At 45.9% G+C, this 26001-nt stretch overlaps 1 protein-coding gene across 1 annotated transcript in view; it reads left to right on the top strand.

Moving 5' to 3' along the window:
• Positions 1 to 3487: 3487 nt before the first annotated feature.
• Positions 3488 to 26001, top strand: part of LOC137320382 (mucin-5B-like) — a 119780-nt gene continuing 97266 nt past the window's right edge. The window contains exons 1-3 of the mRNA XM_067982082.1: positions 3488 to 3572; positions 4842 to 4983; positions 14221 to 14331. Of these exons, the coding sequence (XP_067838183.1) occupies positions 3488 to 3572; positions 4842 to 4983; positions 14221 to 14331 (338 nt within the window). The remainder of the gene's footprint in view (positions 3573 to 4841; positions 4984 to 14220; positions 14332 to 26001) is intronic.

Here is a 26001-nt window from a genome sequence, read left to right as displayed (position 1 = left end):
TCAATCCCCTCCATAACTACTACGCTGCGGCTATAGTAAGTACTATCTATACAATGCATTCCAGCACTTCATCAATGGTACCTTGGTCCTCTTCAACCTGTACCACTTAGAAGGATGAGTAGCAATGTTGTAGGATTACCATCACCTACAAGTTCCACTCGAAGTCACACATCATCTTGACTTGGATAGACATCACCGTGCCTTGATCATACTTGGTCAGTATCCTGGAATTCCCTACCTAACACCATTGTGGCAACACCATAACCACAATAACTGCAATGGTTCAAGGAGAAGGGTCACCACCAGTGATGGGCAATAAATGTGGTCCTGCCAAAGTTGCCCACATCCCGAAAACAAATTAAAAGAAAACTATTACCAATATGAGAGTTGTTCATTTGAACATGTTTATGTTGTTAAAAAATGAACACATTTCTGACTTCCTTACTTTTGCGCTCTATGCGTCTATCTATAAAGCCCAGGATCCCGTACGCTTTTTTAACCGCTTTCTCAACCTGCCCTGCCATCTTCAACGATTTGTGCATATATACCCCCAGATATCTCTGTCCCTGCACCCCCTTTAGAGTTGTGTCCTCTAGTTTATGTTGCCTCTCCTTGTTCTTCTTACCGAAATGTATCACTTCGCATTTTTCTGCGTTAAATTTCATCTGCCACGTGTCCGCCCATCCCAACAGCTTGTCTATATCCTCTGGAAGTCTATCACTATCCTCCTCACTGTTCACTACCCTTTCAAGTTTCGTGTCGTCTGCAAATTTTGAAATTGTGCCCTGTACATCCAAGTCCAAGTCATGAATGTATATCAATAAAAGCAGTGGTCCCAGCACCGACCCCTGGGGAACACCACTGTACACCTCCCTCCAGTCCAAAAAACAACCATTCACCACTACTCTCTGTTTGCTGTTACTTAGCCAATTCTGCATCCATGTTGCTACTACCCCCTTTATTCCATGGGCCGCAATCTTGATGATAAGCTTACCATGCGGCACTTTATCATACGCCTTTTGAAAGTCCATATACACCACATCAACTGCATTGCCCTCATCTGCCCTCTCTATTACTTCATCAAAAAACTGAAAGAAAGAAAGAAAGAGATAAAGAAAGACTTCCACTTATATAGAGCCTTTCATGACTCCAGTACATCCCAAAGCATTTACAGCCAATTTTTATTTTTATTCGTTCATGTGATGTGGGCGTCGCTGGCTAGGCCAGCATTTATTGCCCATCCCTAATTGCCCTTGAGAAGGTGGTGGTGAGCCGCCTTCTTGAACCGCTGCAGTCCGTGTGGTGAAGGTTCTCCCACAGTGCTGTTAGGAAAGGAGTTCCAGGATTTTGACCCAGCGACAATGAAGGAACGGCGATATATTTCCAAGTCAGGATGGTTGTGACTTGGAGGGGATCTTGCAGGTGGTGTTGTTCCCATGTGCCTGCTGCCCTTGTCCTTTTAGGTGATAGAGGTCGCGGGTTTGGGAGGTGCTGTTGAAGAAGCCTTGGCAAGTTGCTGCAGTACATCTTGTGGATGGTACACCCTGCAGCCACAGTGTGCCGGTGGTGAAGGGATTGAATGTTTAGGATGGTGGATGGGGTGCCAATCATGCGGGCTGCTTTGTTCTGGATGGTGTTGAGCTTCTTGAGTGTTGTTGGAGCTGCACTCATCCAGGCAAGTGGAAAGTAATCGGTCAAATGCTGCCTTGATGTCAAGGGCAGTCACTCTCACCTCACTTCTGGAATTCAGCTCTTTTGTCCATGTTTGGACCAAGGCTGTAATGAGGTCTGGAGCCGAGTGGTCCTGGCGGAACCCAAACTGAGCTTCGGTGAGCAGGTTATTGATGAATAAGTGCCACTTGATAGCACTGTCGACGACACCTTCCATCATTTTGCTGATGATTGAGAGTAGGCTGATGGGGCGGTAATTGGCCGGATTGAATTTGTCCTGCTTTTTGTGGACAGGACATACCTGGGCAATTTTCCACATTGTCGGGTAGATGCCAGTGCTGTAGCTGTACTGGAACAGTACTTTTTGAAGTTTAGTCATTGTTGTAATGTAGGAAACACTGCTGCCAATTTGTGCACAGTGAGGTCCCACAAACAGCAATGTGATAATGACCAGATAATTTGTTTTAGTGATGTTGATTGAAGGATAAATATCGTCCAGGACACCGGGGAGAAGTCCTGCTCTTCTTCAAATAGTGACATGGGATCTTTTACATCCACCTGAGAGGGCAGACAGGGACTCAGTTTAACATTTCATCTGAAAAATGGCACCTCTGACAGTGCAGCTCTACCTCAGTGCTGCACTGGAGTGTCAGCCTAGATTTTGTGCTCGACTTGGCGCCTTTAGTGTAGAAAAGCATCCCGAGGCCCCAGACATAGGTGTCAAGAAAAAGAATGAATGCCAAACCAAAGGAGATATTAGATGGGGTGCCTTGGTCACAGAGGTGGGTTGTAAGAAGGGTCTTAAAGGAGTAGAGGGAGGTGGAAAAGTTTATGGATGGAATTCCAGGGTGTGGGATCTAGGTCACTGAAAGCATGGTCTCCAATAGTGGGGTGCAGGGAGGGATTAAGAGAGGTGGTAGAGCGGTAGGGCTGGCATCATCAGCTATCAGATTGTAGAACCTTGCTACAATCGGATGGCAAAGTGGGGAACCAAGCAATGGCAGTCCCTCTAAGCTGGACAATGAAGTCACGGCTTTGGAGGAGGATGTCATGGCCAACCCTGTCAAAGGTTGCAGAGGCTAACAAAGTTGAGGAGGGAAAATGCACCACAGTCATAGGCACAGAAAATGACATTTCTCACTATGGTTAGGAGCATTTTGGTGCTGTGGGAGGGGTGAAAACCTGATTGGAGAGATTCAAATAGGGAGAGATGGGCATAGATAACAGGTGACAGCACATTCAAAGACTAAAGAGAAAAGAGAACTCAATGATGGGGCAGTGATTGATAAGGACAGAGTGGTCAAGGGTGAGTTTTTTGAGGAGATAAATTTTTTAAAAATTCATTCATGGGATGTTATCGTCGCTGGTGAGGCCAGCATTTATTGCCCATCCCTAATTGCCCTTGAGAAAGTGGTGGGGAGGTAAATGATGTTGGTGATATGGTGGTTTTGAAAGGGAGGCTGACAGTACCTTAAGAGAGGGAACCATTTACAATGACAGCTACCATGGGGTATGGGAAGGGATTTGGGTGATTAGCCGTTTAATGGAAATAGGTTTGAGGGAGCAGGAGGTGGGCCTGATGGATGAGATGAGCTCAGAAGAGGGGATGAGGGGAGATGGGAGAGAAACTGGAGAGAGATAGGGGTTCAGGGCCAGGGTGGGGGAGGGGCAATCTCAGGGGAGGTTTTCTTTAATAGGCAAAGGAAAGGGGGTTGGCAATGAAGGCAGCTGAATGATGGTGACAAAGAAGCCTGGTAGCTTCTTGCACATTGTTAGGGGTGAGAGTGGAGGGGACAGAGGAGAGGGATTTAAGGAAATGCTTGAAACTGGAGAAAAGAAGCCAGGGGTTAATTTGCTCTCCAGGATGATCCTAGAGTGGTGGGTGATTTTGGCAGAGGAAAGTAAGACCTGGTAGAACTTAATGTGGTCCATCCAGATCTGGCGATGGAAGGCTAAGCGAATTGTGCACCAGAAATAATCAAGTCTGCACCTTTTACATTTGAGGGAGCAAAAATGGGGCTGTACTGCGAGAAAGGGAATGCCTGGGATGCGAGATAATAAAAGTTTTGGTAGGGACAAGGGCATCAAAGGCGAAAGCGAGAGAATGGCTGACCAAATGAACAGTTGCAGAGGTATAATGGTGAAGAAAAATAATTAGAACTGGCCAATATGGAAAGGAAGATTGTGCTTGACAACCTGATGTACTTCTTTGAGAAGGTGACAGATATGGTAGATGGGGAAATGCAGTGAATGTAATGTACATGGACTTTTGGAAAGCCTTTGACGCAGTACCACACAGGAGATTGCTGGAGAAGATTAAGAGTTGATTGCTGGAGAAGATTAAGAATATGGAATGTGGAGGTAAAAAATTGTATTAAAAATTGGTTAGAAGGGCAGTTTCTCAAAGTAGTTGGAAGTGAGTAGTGGTGACCCACAGAGTTCTGTTCTAGGACTGCCTCTGTTCACTGTGTACATCAATGATTTGGATATAGGGCTAGAGGGAGTGGTGCCCAAATTTACAGGCAATACGAATACTAGGAGGCGTAATAAATAATTCTTAAGTTCAAAGAAAGATGCACGGGGTTATTGATAAGATGGTGGAATAGGCAAAAAAAGTGGCAGATGGAATTCAATGTGTGAGGTGATAAATTTTGCACAGAGCAAGATCTTAAATCTTAAAAACAGCAATGATATGAATAACCAGCCAATCTGTTTTTGGTAGCTTTGGCTAAGGGAGGATACTGAGAGAACTTCCTACTCTTCAGATTGTGGCATGGGATCTCAAATGCCCATGTGAACCACTGGAACAGGTAGACAGAACTGCATTCTGATGGAAGGTCATCAACTTGAAACGTTAACTTTGTTTCTCTCTCCACAGATGCTGCCTGACCTGCTGAGTATTTCAGATTTCCAGCATCTGCATTATTTTGCTTTTGCTGTAGACAGAGCTTTGGATAGATAGATGAAGCCGTGGATAGAGTTACAATTCTGTGTAGATCACTATCTATGACACAGTAGGAAACAATGCGTAAATGAACAATATGAGGTCATCTGTGGCTGAGCCTTAGTTTTAAAACTACATTTAAAATTACATTTAGCAGACAAATATTTATTTTCAGAATTTGCAATAATCTATATTTATGGCTTGTGCATTTTTTAATACTTTTTAGAGCAGTGCTCCAAAGATGAAGTGTACACAAACTGCAAGAATAATGAAGTTGGGAAGAGGTGTGAGCTAAGCTGTGAGAGCCTGTCCTACAAACACAACTTGTGCTCTTCAGCATGTGAGGAAGGCTGCATGTGCAAGCCTGGGTATGTTATCACAATTTGAGCCAAATGGACGAGAAAAAGATATTTTTAATTTTATGTTTACCATGAAATATGTTATGATTATTAAAGCAAAGTATGTCCATCAAGGGAAATTTAAATATGTTCTCACTTTTTAGTTCAGTGTCAATACTATGCACTCCTGAATTAGATACAGCAAGAATCTTCCTTCATTTGCTGTTCATACTTTTAAATCCATCCTGCTCTTTTACCAAGTATTCACCCTGCTAATCCAAGGTTTTAAGTTCATTCCTTTATCCATCTCATGGTTCCCGTGCAAGTGTCACCCTGACAGTTCCCGTTCCATTAGCCTTACTTAGTCTTCCCTAAAAGAGCAGGCACCAGAAATTCCATATCAAAAAGTCCAAAATCGTTCACAGCTAATAGGGGGGAGTTGATCCTGTACAACAGGAGGGTTTTATTGTCTCCCACACCCCATACCGTGAGTGGGGGAGAGACCCACACCCACCGGACATGAGTATTGAAGCTGAACGTCAACCCAGAATTCAGATTCAGAGTCTCCACTCGCCGGAACGAGCTGGAGTGGTGTTCAAACCCTGTACCTTCTCAATCAGAGGTGGGAATGCTACCAATAAGCCAAAGGCTCACCCCATTAAATTAGCAAGCACTTGTAACTACATGGGTTAATCAAGGACAGACAGCATATTTTTGTTAAAGATAAATTGTGTTTGACAAATTTAATAGAGTTTTTTGAAGAAGTGACAGTTTAGATAGAGAAAGGAATTGCAGTAGCTGTTGTGTGTGTGGATCTTCAGAAGGTGTTTGATAATGTGTCTCACAGGAGGATTGTCAGGAAAGTTTAGATGTACGGTATAAGAGGAAATGTAACTGCATAGATAGAAAGTTGGTTGATGGACAGGAAACAAAGAGTTAGGGTAAATGGGTGTTGCACAAACTGGAGAGGGGTTAGAAATGGTGTGCTCCAGGAATTTGTGCAGGGTCCACTTTTGTTCTCAGCATATATTTTGATTTGGACTTGGGCACAGGGAGCCTAATCTTGAAATTGCTGTTGTTACAAAGGTAGGAGGTTTGGCAAACAAAGAGGAGGGCTGTAAAAGACTTCAGGAAAATGTAAACAGGTTAGCAGAACAGGTTAGATAGTTGGCAGATGCAATTTAATGTGAATAAATGTGAGGTAATACATTTAGGAAGAAAAAATAAGAATTGGGAATATACACTTAATGGAAAACAATGAAGGGAATGGATTAGCAGAGACCAAAGAGCTCAGATACATAGGCCTAGAAATTCGAGCAAGCACAAAGATGGGTGCAGGGAACAGTTCCTGCATCTGAATGGATAGGCCTGAGGCACACGTAATATTGGGCCTCGGGCTTAATTATCACCTAGTGGGAGTCCGCAGGCAGCTCACCAGAGAAGAGGATTCGAAGATCGGGGACCTGGAAGGGGTGCGACCGGGAGGGGAAGGGGGGTGGTGGTAATGGTGATCTGGAGGGAGGGTAGCAGTGACCGGGAGGGAAGGTAGCGGTGATCGGGAGGAGGGTAGCAGTGGCGGGAAGGGAGGGTAGCGGTGATTGGGACGGAGGGTAGCAGTGGCAGGGAGGGAGGGTAACATTGGCGGGGAGGGAGGGTAGCGGTGATCGGGAGGGAGGGTAATTGTGATTGGGATCGGAAAGGGTGGGTAAAGGCCTGGATCGGGAGACTAGCGGCAGCGATCTGGGGGGGTGGCGGTGGCGATGGTGATTGGAGGGTATCGAGGTTGCGATTCGGGGTAGGGAGGTTTCAAGGTCACGATCGGGGGGAGGAAGCGGTGCCCAGGAGTGGCCTGCGTGGCTTGAATATCCCAACACTGGACAAACAGGGGGATCTAGGGGGGGAGGAGCTAAATACGATTAAAATCACTAAGGAATTGGTACTCAGTAAATTAATGGGACTCAAGGCGGATAAATCCCCTGGACCTGATGGCTTACATCCGAGGGTCTTGAGGGAAGTGGCAGTAGGGATTGTGGATGCTTTGGTAATAATTTTCCAAAATTCTCTGGACTCGGCAAAGGTCCCGGCAGATTGGAAAACTGCTAATGTAACACCCTTATTTAAAAAGGGTAATAGGCAGAAGGCTGGAAATTATAGACCAGTTAGCCTAACATCTGTGGTGGGTAAAATTTTGGAGTCTATTATTAAGGAGACAGTAGCAGAACATTTGAATAAACATAATTTAATAGGACAAAGTCAGCATGGCTTTACAAAGGGGAAGTCATGTCTGACAAATTTGCTTGAGTTCTTTGAGGATATAACGTACAGGGTGGATAAAGGGGAACCAGTGGACGTAGTGTATTTAGACTTCCAGAAGGCATTCGACAAGGTGCCACATAAAAGATTATTGCTCAAGATAAAGAATCACTGGATTGGGGGTAATATTCTGGCATGGGTGGAGGATTGGTTATCTAACAGGAAGCAGAGAGTTGGGATAAATGGTTCATTCTCGGACTGGCAACCAGTAACCAGTGGTGTTCCACAGGGGTCGGTGCTGGGTCCCCAACTCTTTACAATCTATAATAACGATTTGGAGGAGGGGACCGAGTGTAACATATCAAAGTTTGCAGATGATACAAAGATGGGAGGGAAAGTGGAGAGTGAGGAGGACATAAAAAACCTACAAGGGGATATAGACAGGCTGGGTGAGTGGGCGGAGATTTGGCAGATGCAATACAATATTGGAAAATGTGAGGTTATGCACTTTGGCAGGAAAAATCAGAGAGCAAGTTATTATCTTAATGGCGAGAAACTGGAAAGTACTGCAGTACAAAGGGATCTGGGGGTCCTAGTGCAAGAAAATCAAAAAGTTAGTATACAGGTGCAGCAGGTGATCAAGAAGGCCAACGGTATGTTGGCTTTTATTGCTAGAGGGATAGAATATAAAAACAGGGAGGTATTGCTGCAGTTATATAAGGTATTGGTGAGACCGCACCTGGAATACTGCATACAGTTTTGGTGTCCATACTTAAGAAAAGACATACTTGCTCTCGAGGCAGTACAAAGAAGGTTCACTCGGTTAATCCCGGGGATGAGGGGGCAGACATATGAGGAGAGGTTGAGTAGATTGGGACTCTACTCATTGGAGTTCAGAAGAATGAGAGGCGATCTTATTGAAACATATAAGATTGTGAAGGGGTTTGATCGGGTGGATGCGGTAAGGATGTTCCCAAGGATGGGTGAAACGAGAACTAGGGGGCATAATCTTAGAATAAGGGGCTGCTCTTTCAAAACTGAGATGAGGAGAAACTTCTTCACTCAGAGGGTAGTAGGTCTGTGGAATTTGCTGCCCCAGGAAGCTGTGGAAGCTACATCATTAAATAAATTTAAAACAGAAATAGACAGTTTCCTAGAAGTAAAGGGAATTAGGGGTTACGGGAAGCGGGCAGGAAATTGGACATGAATTTAGATTTGAGGTTAGGATCAGATCAGCCATGATTTTATTGAATGGCGGAGTAGGCTCGAGGGGCCGATTGGCCTACTCCTGCTCCTATTTCTTATGTTCTTATGAATGTGGAGCCAGGAGGATTTTGAACACTTACCTTGTTGGTTGCTGCCTGCAGCGGCTCATTTAACGATCACTGGTTAGGCAGTATGTATAGACCTGATTTTCCTGAACGGAGCCAGCTCGGGCTTAGTCCCGCAACCAGCATTTGGCCCCTTATTTGAATATGCAAAGAACTTAACGCCTGTTTCAGTCGTGGGCCTACACCAGCATAGCAGGCGGCACACTTCCTGCTCATAATGAACGTGCGTTTTCTACCCGCCATATTGAATACTTAGGCTCCCGTTTCGCACCCAAAAAACAGTCACGTGCCATCCAATTACTGGGTCCTAATTCCCTGAAAGTGCAAGTGCAGGCAGATAAAGCCATAAGAAGGCCAAACAGCATTTTGGGTTTTATGAATAGGGACATAGAATACAAAAGTAATGAAGTATTGATCAATTTATCCAAAAGATTACTGGATGCAATTTTTAACACTATTATAGAAAAGACATTAAAACCATAGAGAGTGTAATGTAGATTCACCAAGATGATGCCAGGGATGGGAAACTATAGGTATGAGGAGAGACTTGGGATACTGGGACTATTTCCACTGGAGCAGAGAAGACTATGAAAATATTTAATAATTTTAAAATTATGAGTGAATATGAAAGACTAAATTAAGGATAGTATCCAACTAAAAACAAGGACATATAAGGTAGCCATACTTAGTGGGAGGATAGAAGATTGGGAAGTCTTCAGAAGACAGCAAAAAGTAACTAAAGGATTGATTAAGAAAGGGAAGATAGATTATGAAAATAAATTAGCAAAAAACATAAAAACAGATAGCAAGAGTTTCTACAGTTATATAAAAAGAAAAAGGGTGGCTTAGAGGATGAGACCGGGAAATTAATGGTGGGAAACACGGAGATGGCAAAAATGCTGAACAAATATTTTGTTTCAGTCTTTACGGTAGAGGACACTAAGAATATCCCAACACTGGACAAACGGGGGGCTCTGGGGGGGAGGAGCTAAATACGATTAAAATCACTAAGGAATTGGTACTCAGTAAATTAATGGGACTCAAGGCGGATAAATCCCCTGGACCTGATGGCTTACATCCGAGGGTCTTGAGGGAAGTGGCAGTAGGGATTGTGGATGCTTTGGTAATAATTTTCCAAAATTCTTTGGACTCGGCAAAGGTCCCGGCAGATTGGAAAACTGCTAATGTAACAGCCTTATTTAAAAAGGGTAGTAGGCAGAAGGCTGGAAATTATAGACCAGTTAGCCTAACATCTGTGGTGGGTAAAATTTTGGAGTCTATTATTAAGGAGACAGTAGCAGAACATTTGGATAAACATAATTTAATAGGACAAAGTCAGCATGGCTTTACGAAGGGGAAGTCATGTCTGACAAATTTGCTTGAGTTTTTTGAGGACATAACGTACAGGGCGGATAAAGGGGAACCAGTGGACGTAGTGTATTTAGACTTCCAGAAGGCATTCGACAAGGTGCCACATAAAAGATTATTGCTCAAGATAAAGAATCACTGGATTGGGGGTAATATTCTGGCATGGGTGGAGGATTGGTTATCTAACAGGAAGCAGAGAGTTGGGATAAATGGTTCATTCTCGGACTGGCAACCAGTAACCAGTGGTGTTCCACAGGGGTCGGTGCTGGGTCCCCAACTCTTTACAATCTATAATAACGATTTGGAGGAGGGGACCGAGTGTAACATATCAAAGTTTGCAGATGATACAAAGATGGGAGGGAAAGTGGAGAGTGAGGAGGACATAAAAAACCTACAAGGGGATATAGACAGGCTGGGTGAGTGGGCGGAGATTTGGCAGATGCAATACAATATTGGAAAATGTGAGGTTATGCACTTTGGCAGGAAAAATCAGAGAGCAAGTTATTATCTTAATGGCGAGAAACTGGAAAGTACTGCAGTACAAAGGGATCTGGGGGTCCTAGTGCAAGAAAATCAAAAAGTTAGTATCCAGGTGCAGCAGGTGATCAAGAAGGCCAACGGAATGTTGGCTTTTATTGCTAGGGGGATAGAATATAAAAACAGGGAGGTATTGCTGCAGTTATTTAAGGTATTGGTGAGACCGCACCTGGAATACTGCATACAGTTTTGGTGTCCATACTTAAGAAAAGACATACTTGCTCTCGAGGCAGTACAAAGAAGGTTCACTCGGTTAATCCCAGGGATGAGGGGGCGGACATATGAGGAGAGGTTGAGTAGATTGGGACTCTACTCATTGGAGTTCAGAAGAATGAGAGGCGATCTTATTGAAACATATAAGATTGTGAAGGGGCTTGATCGGGTGGATGCGGTAAGGATGTTCCCAAGGATGGGTGAAACGAGAACTAGGGGGCATAATCTTAGAATAAGGGGCTGCTCTTTCAAAACTGAGATGAGGAGAAACTTCTTCACTCAGAGGGTGGTGGGTCTGTGGAATTTGCTGCCCCAGGAAGCTGTGGAAGCTCCATCATTAAATAAATTTAAAACAGAAATGGACAGTTTCCTAGAAGTAAAGGGAATTAGGGGTTACGGGGAGCGGGCAGGAAATTGGACATGAATTTAGATTTGAGGTTAGGATCAGATCAGCCATGATCTTATTGAATGGCGGAGCAGGCTCGAGGGGCCGATTGGCCTACTCCTGCTCCTATTTCTTATGTTCTTATGTTCTTATGAATGTGGAGCCAGGAGGATTTTGAACACTTACCTTGTTGGTTGCTGCCTGCAGCGGCTCATTTAACGATCACTGGTTAGGCAGTATGTATAGACCTGATTTTCCTGAACGGAGCCAGCTCGGGCTTAGTCCCGCAACCAGCATTTGGCCCCTTATTTGAATATGCAAAGAACTTAACGCCTGTTTCAGTCGTGGGCCTACACCAGCATAGCAGGCGGCACACTTCCTGCTCATAATGAACGTGCGTTTTCTACCCGCCATATTGAATACTTAGGCTCCCGTTTCGCACCCAAAAAACAGTCACGTGCCATCCAATTACTGGGCCCTAATTCCCTGAAAGTGCAAGTGCAGGCAGATAAAGCCATAAGAAGGCCAAACAGCATTTTGGGTTTTATGAATAGGGACATAGAATACAAAAGTAATGAAGTATTGATCAATTTATCCAAAAGATTACTGGATGCAATTTTTAACACTATTATAGAAAAGACATTAAAACCATAGAGAGTGTAATGTAGATTCACCAAGATGATGCCAGGGATGGGAAACTATAGGTATGAGGAGAGACTTGGGATACTGGGACTATTTCCACTGGAGCAGAGAAGACTTGGAAAATATTTAATAATTTTAAAATTATGAGTGAATATGAAAGACTAAATTAAGGATAATATCCAACTAAAAACAAGGACATATAAGGTAGCCATACTTAGTGGGAGGATAGAAGATTGGGAAGTCTTCAAAAGACAGCAAAAAGTAACTAAAGGATTGATTAAGAAAGGGAAGATAGATTATGAAAATAAATTAGCAAAAAACATAAAAACAGATAGCAAGAGTTTCTACAGTTATATAAAAAGAAAAAGGGTGGCTTAGAGGATGAGACCGGGAAATTAATGGTGGGAAACACGGAGATGGCAAAAATGCTGAACAAATATTTTGTTTCAGTCTTTACGGTAGAGGACACTAAGAATATCCCAACACTGGACAAACGGGGGGCTCTAGTGGGGGAGGAGCTAAATACGATTAAAATCACTAAGGAATTGGTTCTCAGTAAATTAATGGGACTCAAGGCGGATAAATCCCCTGGACCTGATGGCTTACATCCGAGGGTCTTGAGGGAAGTGGCAGTAGGGATTGTGGATGCTTTGGTAATAATTTTCCAAAATTCTTTGGACTCGGCAAAGGTCCCGGCAGATTGGAAAACTGCTAATGTAACAGCCTTATTTAAAAAGGGTAGTAGGCAGAAGGCTGGAAATTATAGACCAGTTAGCCTAACATCTGTGGTGGGTAAAATTTTGGAGTCTATTATTAAGGAGACAGTAGCAGAACATTTGGATAAACATAATTTAATAGGACAAAGTCAGCATGGCTTTACGAAGGGGAAGTCATGTCTGACAAATTTGCTTGAGTTTTTTGAGGACATAACGTACAGGGCGGATAAAGGGGAACCAGTGGACGTAGTGTATTTCGACTTCCAGAAGGCATTCGACAAGGTGCCACATAAAAGATTATTGCTCAAGATAAAGAATCACTGGATTGGGGGTAATATTCTGGCATGGGTGGAGGATTGGTTATCTAACAGGAAGCAGAGAGTTGGGATAAATGGTTCATTCTCGGACTGGCAACCAGTAACCAGTGGTGTTCCACAGGGGTCGGTGCTGGGTCCCCAACTCTTTACAATCTATAATAACGATTTGGAGGAGGGGACCAAGTGTAACATATCAAAGTTTGCAGATGATACAAAGATGGGAGGGAAAGTGGAGAGTGAGGAGGACATAAAAAACCTACAAGGGGATATAGACAGGCTGGGTGAGTGGGCGGAGATTTGGCAGATGCAATACAATATTGGAAAATGTGAGGTTATGCACTTTGGCAGGAAAAATCAGAGAGCAAGTTATTATCTTAATGGCGAGAAACTGGAAAGTACTGCAGTACAAAGGGATCTGGGGGTCCCAGTGCAAGAAAATCAAAAAGTTAGTGTACAGGTGCAGCAGGTGATCAAGAAGGCCAACGGAATGTTGGCTTTTATTGCTAGGGGGATAGAATATAAAAACAGGGAGGTATTGCTGCAGTTATTTAAGGTATTGGTGAGACCGCACCTGGAATACTGCATACAGTTTTGGTGTCCATACTTAAGAAAAGACATACTTGCTCTCGAGGCAGTACAAAGAAGGTTCACTCGGTTAATCCCGGGGATGAGGGGGCGGACATATGAGGAGAGGTTGAGTAGATTGGGACTCTACTCATTGGAGTTCAGAAGAATGAGAGGCGATCTTATTGAAACATATAAGATTGTGAAGGGGCTTGATCGGGTGGATGCGGTAAGGATGTTCCCAAGGATGGGTGAAACGAGAACTAGGGGGCATAATCTTAGAATAAGGGGCTGCTCTTTGAAAACTGAGATGAGGAGAAACTTCTTCACTCAGAGGGTGGTAGGCCTGTGGAATTTGCTGCCCCAGGAAGCTGTGGAAGCTACATCATTAAATAAATTTAAAACAGAAATAGACAGTTTCCTAGAAGTAAAGGGAATTAGGGGTTACGGGGAGCGGGCAGGAAATTGGACATGAATTTAGATTTGAGGTTAGGATCAGATCAGCTATGATCTTATTGAATGGCGGAGCAGGCTCGAGGGGCCGATTGGCCTACTCCTGCTCCTATTTCTTATGTTCTTATGTTCTTACTATTCTCTGTGGGTGGAGGTGTCAGTGATGAGGGGTCATCAACTTACAGTTATCACTCGTAGAGAGAAGAGAGAGTTTAGGTGATATTCCTTCGCACAGAGGGTTGTTGGTGTATGGAATACATTCCAACAGGGAGTGATTGAGGCCACGGTCAATGCATCTTTTAAGGGAAAATTGAATAAATACTTGAAAGAAAGTAAGTTATAGGAAGAGAGCAGGGCAATGGCATTAGTTTTGGATTGATCTAGCAAAGAGCCAGCACAGATATCGTGGGCTGAATAACCTCCTTCTGTGCTATAAGCGTTTCTGGTTCTCATCTTTGTGAATTGTCTAACGTCTTTTTTTTTCACAGCTTAGTGCGAAGCCCAGAAGGTCAATGTATCAACAAGACTGAGTGTCCTTGTAAGCATGGGGGCCAGTTATACTTCCCAAGAGAGACCTTTCTGCATGACTGCAATTTGTGGTGAGTTCTAAAATGAGGGAGAATCGGGGAGGGGGGTTAAAAGGAATCATGGCCTAGAAATTTGATTGTGACAGAATTAGGCGCTCAGTGGGTGGGGTTCGCGATGCATGGCCTGTTCCTGTTGACTCAGGCAGCATGCAATATTCATGCTGTCTGATCATATTAATCACGCAGGCCTGCAGCCAGCGCTACCCACGCTACTCGTTGGCTGCATGCCTGTTTGGGGGGCCGGGTAGCAGGCATCTATGACACCACTTAAAGGCAGCCAGAACCTTGTAAAGGGGAGGTGCACTCTGGCTGCAGACACCAGGGAAACACTTTTGCAAGCAGAGATATGGATGAAGCAAGTGCTGAGAGAGCACCAAGGTTCTCGGATGCTTCCTTGGAGGCCCTGGTGCAAGCAGTGGACAGGAGGAGAGACATTGTCTTCGCCCAGGGGTCAGGACGCCCTCCAGGCATCAACTACTACCTCTGCTGGCAATGAGGAGATCGCAGAGTATATTAATGCCAGAACCCTCACACTCAGGGCATGGCTGCAATGCCAGAAGAGGAAGAACCCGCCTGCACCCTCTCGAAGAAAGCGTGCTGGCCATCACAAGCAGGGATAGAGTTGCGGGTGTGGCGACTGAAAATGCTAGAGGAGATGGGATTCTTCTTCTGAATTCTCTTTGTCCCTTCTAACTTCTACCTCACCCTACACACTCTTCATGACAAGCTGAAAATACTTTCATCACCCACCTCTCTACCTCTCTAGGACTGCTCTGCAGCTGTGCGCGGGTTCCTAACAGGAGTCATGAGCTGTGTCTGGATGAGATAACCCTGATCTCCCAGTAGCCAGCCTGCAACTGGTTAGAATAAAGGCAGCACAGAGGACTGGCGCAGGATGATAGAGCCATGACTGCTGCCAGGATAACGGGCACAGACCAAGCATGATGCACTGCCTGTGCTCGCAAACCAGCTGGACGTTGAGGAAATGGAATCTCTTTCAATTGATAAAGATGGTCATGTGGAGCACACAAAGCAGTGTGTGCAGTCAGTGGCATCTTGAACCTTGGGGAAGCCTGCCATGTGGGCGATGCCTAGTGCTCTCTCGTTCTGCTTTCCTCTGTCCATGGGAAAGAAGATGTAGGTGTTCCTCTTGGCATAGAGAGCCTCGGTGATCTCCCTGATACATTGATGTATTGTGAACCGCGAGATGTTGCTGATGTCACCTATGACCTTGACAGCCACAGACAGTGCTGCCCATGCCCTGGTTCAAGGCTCGAGTTGTGGCTGCAACGGGTGACATAGATCGGTGACAGCCTCCTTGGTGAAGCGAAGGCTTCAGAGACATTGCTTCTCAGAAAAGTTAATGTAGGAGTAGTGCTACCTGAATACGCGCTGTGCATATGCCCTTTTGCACAGCGCCCTCCTTCTCCTCCTCCTTCTTCTGCCAGCTGTTCCTGCTCGCTGGTGTCTTCATTGCTGCTCCCCCTCATCCTCCAGCCCCGAAGGCAGCTTTATGATACCACTCAGAACTGCAACCAAACTATCTGTGAGGCAGCCAACAAAAGTGCAACACCAGCAAAGTCTTGCTCTGTGTTGACAAAGTGAACTTGCAGGATTGATAAAACACGTAAAAAAATGTCCAGAAATGAGAAACCAGCAGCTAACCTGTAAGTACGACTTACTGCCTTTAAATATTGCTGGTGATGGGGCTCTTCTGCCGTTTAGCACCATGTCATGTTGTGCGAGTTCCGTGTGTGGTGAGTGAAGCTCTGGAGCATTCGAATGTAAAAAGGAAAAGAGTAGCAAAAGTAAACGTTGGTCCCTTAGAGGCTGAGACAGGAGAAATTATAATGGGGAATAAGGAAATGGCAGAGACGTTAAACAAATATTTTGTATCTGTCTTCACAGTAGAAGACACAAAAAGCATACCAAAAATAGAGGGGAACCAAGGGGCAGATTAGAGTGAGGAACTTAAAACAATATCAGTAGAGAAAAACTACTGGACAAACTAATGGGACTAAAAGCCGACAAATCCCCTGGACCTGATGGTCTACATCCTAGGGTTCGAAAAGAGGTGCTTGCAGAGATAGTGGATGCATTGGTTTTGATCTTCCAAAGTTTCCTAGATTCTAGAACAGTCCCAGCGGATTGGAAGGTAGTGAATGTAACACCGCTATTCAAGAAGGAAGGGAGAGAGAAAACAGAGAATTACAGGCCAGTTAGCCTGACATCAGTTGTCAGGAAAATGCTGGAATCCATCATTAAGGAAGTTGTAACAGGGGACTTAGAAAATCATAATATGATTAGGCAGAGTCAACATGGTTTTATGAAAGGGAAATCATTTTTGACAAATTTATTAGAGTTCTTTGAGGATGTAAGAGGATGACTAGGGAAAAAATAGGGCCCATTCGGGACAAAAATGGCAATCTGTGTGTGGAGCCGGCAGATGTAGGAGGGGTTCTAAATGAATTTTTTGCATCTGTTTTCACTATGGAGAAGGACGATGTAGACATAGAAATACGGCAGGGGGACTGTGATATACTCGAACATATTAACATCGAGCGGGAGGAGGTATTGGCGGTTTTAGCAGGCCTAAAAATGGATAAATCCCCAGGCCCGGACGAAATGTATCCCAGGCTACTGTGTGAGGCAAAGGAGGAGATTGCGGGGGCTCTGACACATATATTCAGAACCTCTCTGGCCACAGGGGATGTGCCAGAGGACTGGAGAACCGCTAATGTAGTACCATTATTCAAGAAGGGGAGTAGGGAAAAACCGGGGAACTACAGGCCAGTGAGCCTAACATCAGTGGTAGGAAAATTATTGGAAAAAATTCTGAAGGACAAAATTAGTCTCCACTTGGAGAAGCAAGGATTAATCAGGGATAGTCAACATGGCTTTGTCAAGGGAAGATCATGTCTGACTAATTTGATTGAATTTTTTGAGGGGGTGACTAGGCGTGTGGATGAGGGTAACGCAGTGGATGTGGTATACATGGATTTCAGTAAGGCCTTCGATAAAGTCCCGCACAGGAGACTGGTCAAGAAGGTACGAGCCCATGGAATCCAGGGTGCCTTGGCACTTTGGATACAAAACTGGCTTAGTGGCAGAAGGCAGAGGGTGATGGTCGAAGGTTGTTTTTGTGACTGGAAGCCTGTGGCCAGTGGGGTACCACAGGGATCGGTGCTGGGTCCCTTGCTGTTTGTGGTCTACATTAATGACTTGGATATGAATGTAAAAGGTATGATCAGTAAGTTCGCTGATGATACAAAAATTGGTAGGGTGGTAAATAGCGAGGAGGATAGCCTCAGTCTGCAGGACGATATAGATGGGTTGGTCAGATGGGCGGAACAGTGGCAAATGGAATTTATAGAGTCATAGAGTCATACAGCACGGATAGAGGTCCTTCAGCCCATCGTGTCCGCGCCGGCCATCAGCCCTGTCTACTCTAATCCCATATTCCAGCATTTGGTCCGTAGCCTTGTATGCTATGGCATTTCAAGTGCTCATCCAAATGCTTCTTGAATGTTGTGAGGGTTCCTGCCTCCACAACCCTTTCAGGCAGTGAGTTCCAGACTCCAACCACCCTCTGGGTGAAAAAGTTCTTTCTCAAATCCCCTCTAAACCTCCCGCCTTTTACCTTGAATCTATGTCCCCTTGTTATAAGAGGGTTATAGAACCCTCAACGAAGGGAAAAAGCTCCTTAGTATCCATCCTATCTGTGCCCCTCATAATTTTGTACACCTCAATCATGTCCCCCCTCAGCCTCCTCTGCTCCAAGGAAAACAAACCCAATCTTCCCAGTCTCTCTTCATAGCTGAAGCGCTCCAGCCCTGGTAACATCCTGGTGAATCTCCTCTGCACCCTCTCCAAAGCGATCACATCCTTCCTGTAGTGTGGCGACCAGAACTGCACACAGTACTCCAGCTGTGGCCTAACCAGTGTTTTATACAGCTCCATCATAACCTCCTTGCTCTTATATTCTATGCCTCGGCTAATAAAGGCAAGTATCCCATATGCCTTCTTTACCACCTTATCTACCTGTTCCGCCGCCTTCAGGGATCTGTGAACTTGCACACCAAGATCCCTCTGACCCTCTGTCTTGCCTAGGGTCCTCCCATTCATTGTGTATTCCCTTGCCTTGTTAGTCCCTCCAAAGTGCATCACCTCGCACTTTTCCGGGTTCGATAAAGTCCCCCACAGGAGACTGGTCAAGAAGGTACGAGCCCATGGAATCCAGGGTGCCTTGGCACTTTGGATACAAAACTGGCTTAGTGGCAGAAGGCAGAGGGTGATGGTCGAAGGTTGTTTTTGTGACTGGAAGCCTGTGGCCAGTGGGGTACCACAGGGATCAGTGCTGGGTCCCTTGCTTTTTGTGGTCTACATTAATGACTTGGATATGAATGTAAAAGGTATGATCAGTAAGTTCGCTGATGATACAAAAATTGGTAGGGTGGTAAATAGCGAGGAGGATAGCCTCAGTCTGCAGGACGATATAGATGGGTTGGTCAGATGGGCGGAACAGTGGCAAATGGAATTTAACCCGGAAAAGTGCGAGCTGAATTGAGCCGTGTAGCGCCCATTGTTTCGACACTGTGTGGCCTACCGAAGTGCCAAGATGGCATCTTGGCTGCCCACGCACATTTCCAGCGTGCCATGCGCCGGATGCTATCTTGGTATAGGAGTTAGTGCAGGCGCAGATAACGGACGCCAGAATCATGTAAAGTAAGGAGAAAATGGATACAATCAGTGTGCAACGCTGATTTAAAGTGATGGACACCATTTTGGGACTTAACGCTCAACTCAATGCACGGTCTTAACCCTGACCATTTGAATGTGTCTTAGAGTGCCTGGAGGACCCCCACCAGTGCAATTTAAAGGGACCATGCAGGATTTACAGGTTAGTGGCTGCATTATTGCTTCTGGCTGCCGAGACATTTGTATCTGTTTTTGGAGGTCTCCTATACTTGAATACTAGGACTAGCGAACATAACCTAACATTTAGAGCCCTGACGTGCAGGAGTGAAGTTAGGAAATACTTTTACATGCAAAGGGTGGGTGAAGTTTGGAACGCTGTCCTGCAAACGGCAGTTGATGCTAGTTTAATTGTGAATTCTAAATCTGAGATTGATAGATTTCTGTGAACCAAGGGTATTAAGGGATATGGGACTAAGGCGGGTATATGGAGTTAGGTCACAGGTCCACCATGATCTCATTGAATAGCGGACAGGCTCGAGGGGCTAAATGCCACTGCCACTTGCTGCATCTTGATATGCGCTACCTTCTCCTGCAAGAAAGCGGGACATGTGCCTGGGTGATGTGCCTGTCATGGATGAATAGCTGTCAGTGTGTGGGGCCTGTGAGTTGTGGGTGGGTGGCTTGCAACAGTGGTAATGTGTGAGGGTGAGAGGAAGCATCTGATTGGAAGAGTTGAGTACTGATGGAAAGAGTTTGTTGGTATGGGGGGGTGGTGCATGGAGTAGTTGGTAGGAGACGCCACTTGACAATTGACCTCACTCACCTTGACCACTCACATCAAAGCATTGAACTTCTTCCTGCACTGCATTCACGTTCATGATGCTGTGCGCCTGGCATTGACTTTGTCCCCTACTGCCTCCCACTGCCTTTTGGGTATATGTCTGGAGGGCCACTTGCCCCCCCACAGCCCCCCTCCTGATATAGGATGTCCCTCCTTCTGTCCTCCTCTTGCATCAAGGCCTCTGGTACATCAGCAGATTGGAAGATGTGGGATCCAGTAGTGTGCAACCTTTATTCAATGTTTTAACATCATTCATCAGTGTATAAACATAGGGACGAGACCTGCATCTGCGTTTTACGTGTGCGAAGTCTGATCTCCGTTCAGACTCTCTGCAGACAGCAGACTGTTATTTTCAGCAAAGAACAGGCACCAGCTACCTTTAAGTGATTACCTTTAAGAGATTGGAGCTCCCCCTGCTGGTGAAAAGTGCGAATTGCATGGAATCCTCGTACAACGCTGATTTCCAATGCAGATTGCAGGTAAGTCCTCAGGCCTGAGGAAAGTCTCGTCCTGACTGCATAGGGGTCATTGGGCGTGGGATAATAGCGGATCATGCTACCCTCGCCCAAAATCAGACCCTATCCAATTTTTCCCCCGAAGAGTCTGTAAAGGGATACAGACAGGTTAAGTGTTTGGGCAAGAAGGTGGCAGATGGAGTATAATGAGGTTATTCACTTTAATAGGAAGACTAGAAAAACAGAATATTTTAAAAATGGTGAGTAACTAATAAATGTAGATGTTCAGAGGCGTTTTGGTGTCCTCGTTAGCATGCAGGTACAGAAAGCAATTAGGATTGTAAGGGAGTTGGAGTACAAGAGTAAGGAAGCCTACAGTTGTACAGGGCTTTGGTGAGACCTCACCTGGAGTACTGTGTACAGTTTTGGTCTTCTTATCTAAGGAAGGATATACTTGCCTTAGAGGTGGTGCAACAAATGTTCACCAGATTAATTCCTGGAATGAGAGGGTTGTCCAGTGAGGAGAGATTGGGTAGAATGGGCCAATACTCTCTGGAGTTTAGAAGAATGAGAGGTGATCTCATTGAAGTATATAAGATTCTGAGGGGGCTTGACAGGGTAGATGCTGAGAAGTTGTTTCTCCTGGCTGGAGAGTTTAGAACTGGGGGGCATAGTCGTAGGATAAGGGGTCGGCCATTTAAGATTGAGATGAGGAGGAATTTCTTCACAGAGGGTTGTAAATCTTTGGAATTCTCTACCCCAGAGGGCTGTGGATGCTGAGTCGTTGAGAATATTCAAAGCTGAGATAGTTCGATTTTTGGACTGTAGGGGAATCAAGGGATATTGAAATCGCTAAATTTAAATCTGAGATAGATAGCTTTTTGGCAATCAAAGGTATTAAGGGATATGGGCCAAAGGCAGGTACATGGAGTTAGATCACAGATCAGCCATGATCTTATTAAATGGCGGAGCAGGCACGAGGGGCTGAATGGTCTACTCCTGTTCCTATGTTCCCATGATATGGGGATTGGGATCGGGTGGGAAAGTGGAGTTGAGGTCGAAGATCAGCCATGATCTTATTGAATGGCGGAGCAGGCTTGAAGGGCCATATAGCATACTCCTGCTCCTATTTCTTATCTTCTTATGAATATTAAAAATCGGTCCTGCAAGAAGCGCAGAACACTAATTTAAATAAAATATTCTGCTCTTTAAATAATTCATGTGTGTGCTCCTGACGCCAGTGCATCAACCTTAACCAACAATAACAACTTGCATTTATATAGTGCCTTTAACATAGTAAAACACACCGACGTGCTTCATAGGAACGTTATCAAACAAAATTTGACACCGAGCCAAAGAAAGAGACATTAGGACAGCTTTGTTAAAGAGGTAGGTTTTAAGGAGGAAAGAGAGGCGAAGAAACAGAGAGGTTCAGCATGGGAATTCCAGAGCTTAGGGCCTAGGCAGCGGAAGGCACAACCGCCAATGGTGGAATGAGTAAAATTGGGGATGGGCAAAAGCCAAAATGGTAGGCATGCACTCCTGTCTGGAAATGTGTGTGCACTTCCTGCCCTCATATTGGGACCTTAGTAGGCCGGTTAGCACCTGAAAAATGCAGCCGAATTTCCAGGCCCATGATTCTTCACGACTCTTTATTGCATAATGATTTGCTGTTTATCTGTGTGAACTGGATTTTTAAAGTTATAATCATGTTAAATGCAGCATTTTTACTCATTATTTAAACCAGCACGGATAGGATCTATCTGGTTGCAATTGGTAATTTGAAGGATTAATTAACTACCCAAAGAAATAGTTACATCTGGAGGCATGCCGACATCGAAACTGCTTATTTATACAACTTTCTGTAGTTTTGAAACAGTAAAAAGACCCTGAGGCATTAGTCAGTTGAAATGGCCCGTCACTGACCAACATCTTAGGTTATAAGCAGAGATTGGGCTCGATATTACCAGGGCGGCGGGTTTGCGGCGGGGGGTCTATTGGGCGTGTGGGTAACGCGCCCGGTGAAATCAGTCTGCCTTGCGTGCAATTGCAGGCTAATTGGATCCACTTACCTGGACTTCCCGGTTCCCCGCTGCTGAGCTGCGCGTCGGGCGGGCTGCGCATGTGCAGTAAGGTCTGTCAGCTGGAGGAGCTCTATTTAAAGGGGCAGTCCTTCACTGAATGATGCTGCAAGAAATAGGAAGGGGGAAGGCTGCTCCCAGGTTTAATGATGCCTCACTCCAGGTATCATTAGATGGGGTGAGGAGGAGGGGGAGGACAGAGATCTTCCCCCCGGTGGGCAGGAGGAAGCGGCCTGCCTCTGCCACCAAGAAGGCCTGGCTCAAGGTGGAAGAGGAGGTCACCTGCACCACCAACATATCGCGCACCTGAATACAGTGCAGGAGGCGCTGCAATGACCTAAGTAGGTCAGTCGAAGTGAGTACACTTACTCATTCTCCTACACTCCGTCTGCCACATCACCGCCCCCACCCCACACCTCCTTCTGCACTGCCAACACTACTCTGTCACATCACCCCTCACACCCACTCAAACCTCATCCTCATCTTACCTGCACTTACTCACCTCGCCAGTACTCATCCCGCCACTACCACTCAACCCAATCCTCATACAATCTCATGGCTCTATCTCATACTCACCCTCTCATGCATCTCTTTCACGGTCAGCCTCGCTCAACCTGCCACTACCTGTGCTGCAGCCACAGGGCATGCATCACATATGTGCAGTAGGAAGCGTAAGGCAAACGTGTCATGAGCATGAAGGGGATGCACAAGGGTGTTTGAGGGTTTGTCATGGTTTTTACTTATATTTAATTTCTGAGCAACTCACATCACATATTAGATTGGCACCACTACTACCAAGTCTTTGCGAATCCTGTCTGGTTTGTGCAATAATGCCCTTTCCTGAGGATCACAATGAAGACCCACAACTGATGCCACCCATTGTGTCACTGCAGAGTGGGTGTAGGTGTATTTGCAGGGCTCTTTTGTGCAGACGACTGAGAGACGTCAGCGATGTCCCCGATGGCACCCTGGAAGGATGTGGAGGAGAAGTTGTTGAGGGCAGTGGTGACTTTGACAGCGACAGGTAAGAAGATGGTGCTCGGGCCAGCCGGGAGCAGCTCGGCATGAAGGATGCTGCAGATGTCTACGACTACATGTCGAGTGACTCTGAACCTCCGTGTGCACTGCTCCTCAGAGTGGTCCAGGAAGCTGAGCCTCGGTCTGTGGACCCTGTGGCGAGGGTAGTGCCCTCTGCGACGCATCTCTCTGCCGTTGCCCTCCCTCCTGCTGTGCAGGTGGATGTGTCACAGCACTGTGTTGTGGAGCTCCACGTGTCAGAGGTGGACGGCGTGGCCGGCGATGCTGGTGATGCTGTTCGCCCTCCGAGGAGGTCATGACTGCAGCTACGGCGGCCCCCATCCGGAAGATGTACATGAGGGGGTCCGCAAGGTAGGTACATGTGTCTGGACACCGGGGTAAGTGTGCAAGTTTGTGAATTTTATTGTTAGGAGGAGGGTGGTGGAGGCCAAACTTTGTCCAAGGTGACAGAGTGGCCTCCTGCAATGAGTGAGGGTCTCCCCCACAACCTGTCAAATGGACCTTTGCAGCTGCCACAGGCTGATGGCTGCGACACATCCATTTGAACTGGGAGTGTTTCCCCCAGTACAGGAAACAGTCCCAGATGTTTGCAAAATCCCACCCCATGTAAAATATCTCCTTAATCAGGTCTCTAAACGACCTGAAACACCTAAATAAATAGCTTAAGTGGCACCCCGCCGGCTTTAATTGCCTGCGGGAGTCCCACATGCAGGGGCTGCGCCCGCACGTCAGCGCGTCTGTGGGAAACCCGGAAGTGGGCAGGTTGGAGCCGGGCTCCTGACCCGTCCCGGGAATCCCCGATTTTTGGAGCCCCCTCGCCAGGAATGCACTCGATAGCGGGTGCTAAAATTGACACCATTGGTTTCATTTGACGTTGATAGCTAACTGTTTTCGTTTAAGTAAAATGGAGGGGTGATTTTCAACTGCTGACCACCTGTTTCTCGCCTGAGAAATGGGTGACCGGCCGTTGAAAATCAGGAAGAGGGGTGGGGTGGGTAAGAGCACTTTGAGGCCCCATTGACTCACAACGCCTGCAATTTTCAGGCCGGTGTATAAATGGGTGAGCAGTCCACTTGACTTAAGCATGCAAATTGGAGTCCTATGCCAGTTGTAGTACCTGTTTGGAATTTTCAGATACAAACAGGTGGAGCATACTCCCAAAAATTGAGACATTGGTGGCAGCTTTGGTGGGACCTCAATTGTAATGGTGGAATTAATTTGAACATCTTGGGGGTTAAATTCGATAACCCCTGAATCCGGGCATGGGGATCGCGGTGTGTGATTAACTGGTTGTGGCGATGCAGGCAGCACATGAGATTTGTGCTGCCTGGTCATTTACCTGATTCCTGCGAGCAGCCAGGCCTAGCTGCACTGTTCAGTAGCTGCTCACTAGCAGGAGGGCCCGGATATCACCTGTGTGGCTCGCACCTCTTATCAGCAGCTTGCACCTCTTAAAAGCAGCCTGCACCTATTAAAAGCAGCCTGCACCTATTAAAAGCAGCCTGCACCTCTTAAAAGTAGCCTGCACCTCTTATTTGCGAAATATAAGGTACGGGTCTGAAACGAAGTCTGAACAGAGATCAGACATCACACAGGTAAAACACAGATGCAGCTCCTGTCCCTATGTTTACAAACTGTTGAGTTATGTTAAAACATTGACTAAAGGTTGAGCACTACCAAATCCCACATCCTCCAATCTGCATGCCAGACGCCACCAATATGCAGATCTGAGTTTGTATCAGGTCTGCGAGAGAGCATGCACCAAGGTTCTCTGCTGATGTACTTGAAGCCTTGGTGCAAGAGGTGGACAGAAGGAGAGGCATCCTATATCTGCAGGGGGGCAAGAGGTCCTCCAGACATATGCTCCCAAGGCAATGGGAGGCAGTAGGGGACGATGTCAATGCCAGGCACTTAACACCACGAACATGGATGCAGTGCAGGAAGAAGTTCAATGCTTTGATACGAGTGGTCAAGGTGAGTGAGTTCAACTGTCAAGTGGCATCTTGCACCAATTGCACCACTAGCCGCATCCACTGCTTCACGCACTACACCCCGCATCACCCACCTACCAATAAACTCTTTCAATCAGTACTCAACTGTTCCAATCAGATGCTTCCTCTCACCCTCACACATTACCACTGTTGCAAGCCACACGCCCACAACTCACAGGTCACAAACACTGGCAACTATTCAACCATGACAGGCACATCACCCAAACATCCTGCAGGACACTCACCAATACACGTCCCTTGCAGGAGAAGGTGGCACATATCAGGAGGCAGAAAGTGGCAGTGGCTCCATGGAGCTTGAACCTGCTGTTCTCTCTCAGGATGACAGCATTTCTGTCCCACCCTTGCCACTCTGCCAGTGCCCTAGCCTGTCAGCTAGCCAGCCCACTCCCTGTAGAGTATTGAAACTTTATTTTAGGAACACAGGAAGATAGGAGCAGGAGTAGGCCATTTATCTCCTTGAGCCTGTTCTGCCATTCAATGAGATCATGGTTGATCTGTAACCTAACTCCATATACCCGCCTTATACTCATATCCCTTAATACCTTTGGTTAACAAAA

This window comes from Heptranchias perlo, chromosome 4, assembly GCF_035084215.1.
Source record: "Heptranchias perlo isolate sHepPer1 chromosome 4, sHepPer1.hap1, whole genome shotgun sequence".
In the NCBI taxonomy this organism is placed as follows: Eukaryota; Metazoa; Chordata; class Chondrichthyes; order Hexanchiformes; family Hexanchidae; genus Heptranchias; species Heptranchias perlo.
Note: the sequence above shows the minus strand (reverse complement) of the source record. Positions and strands in the feature narration are given on the sequence as shown.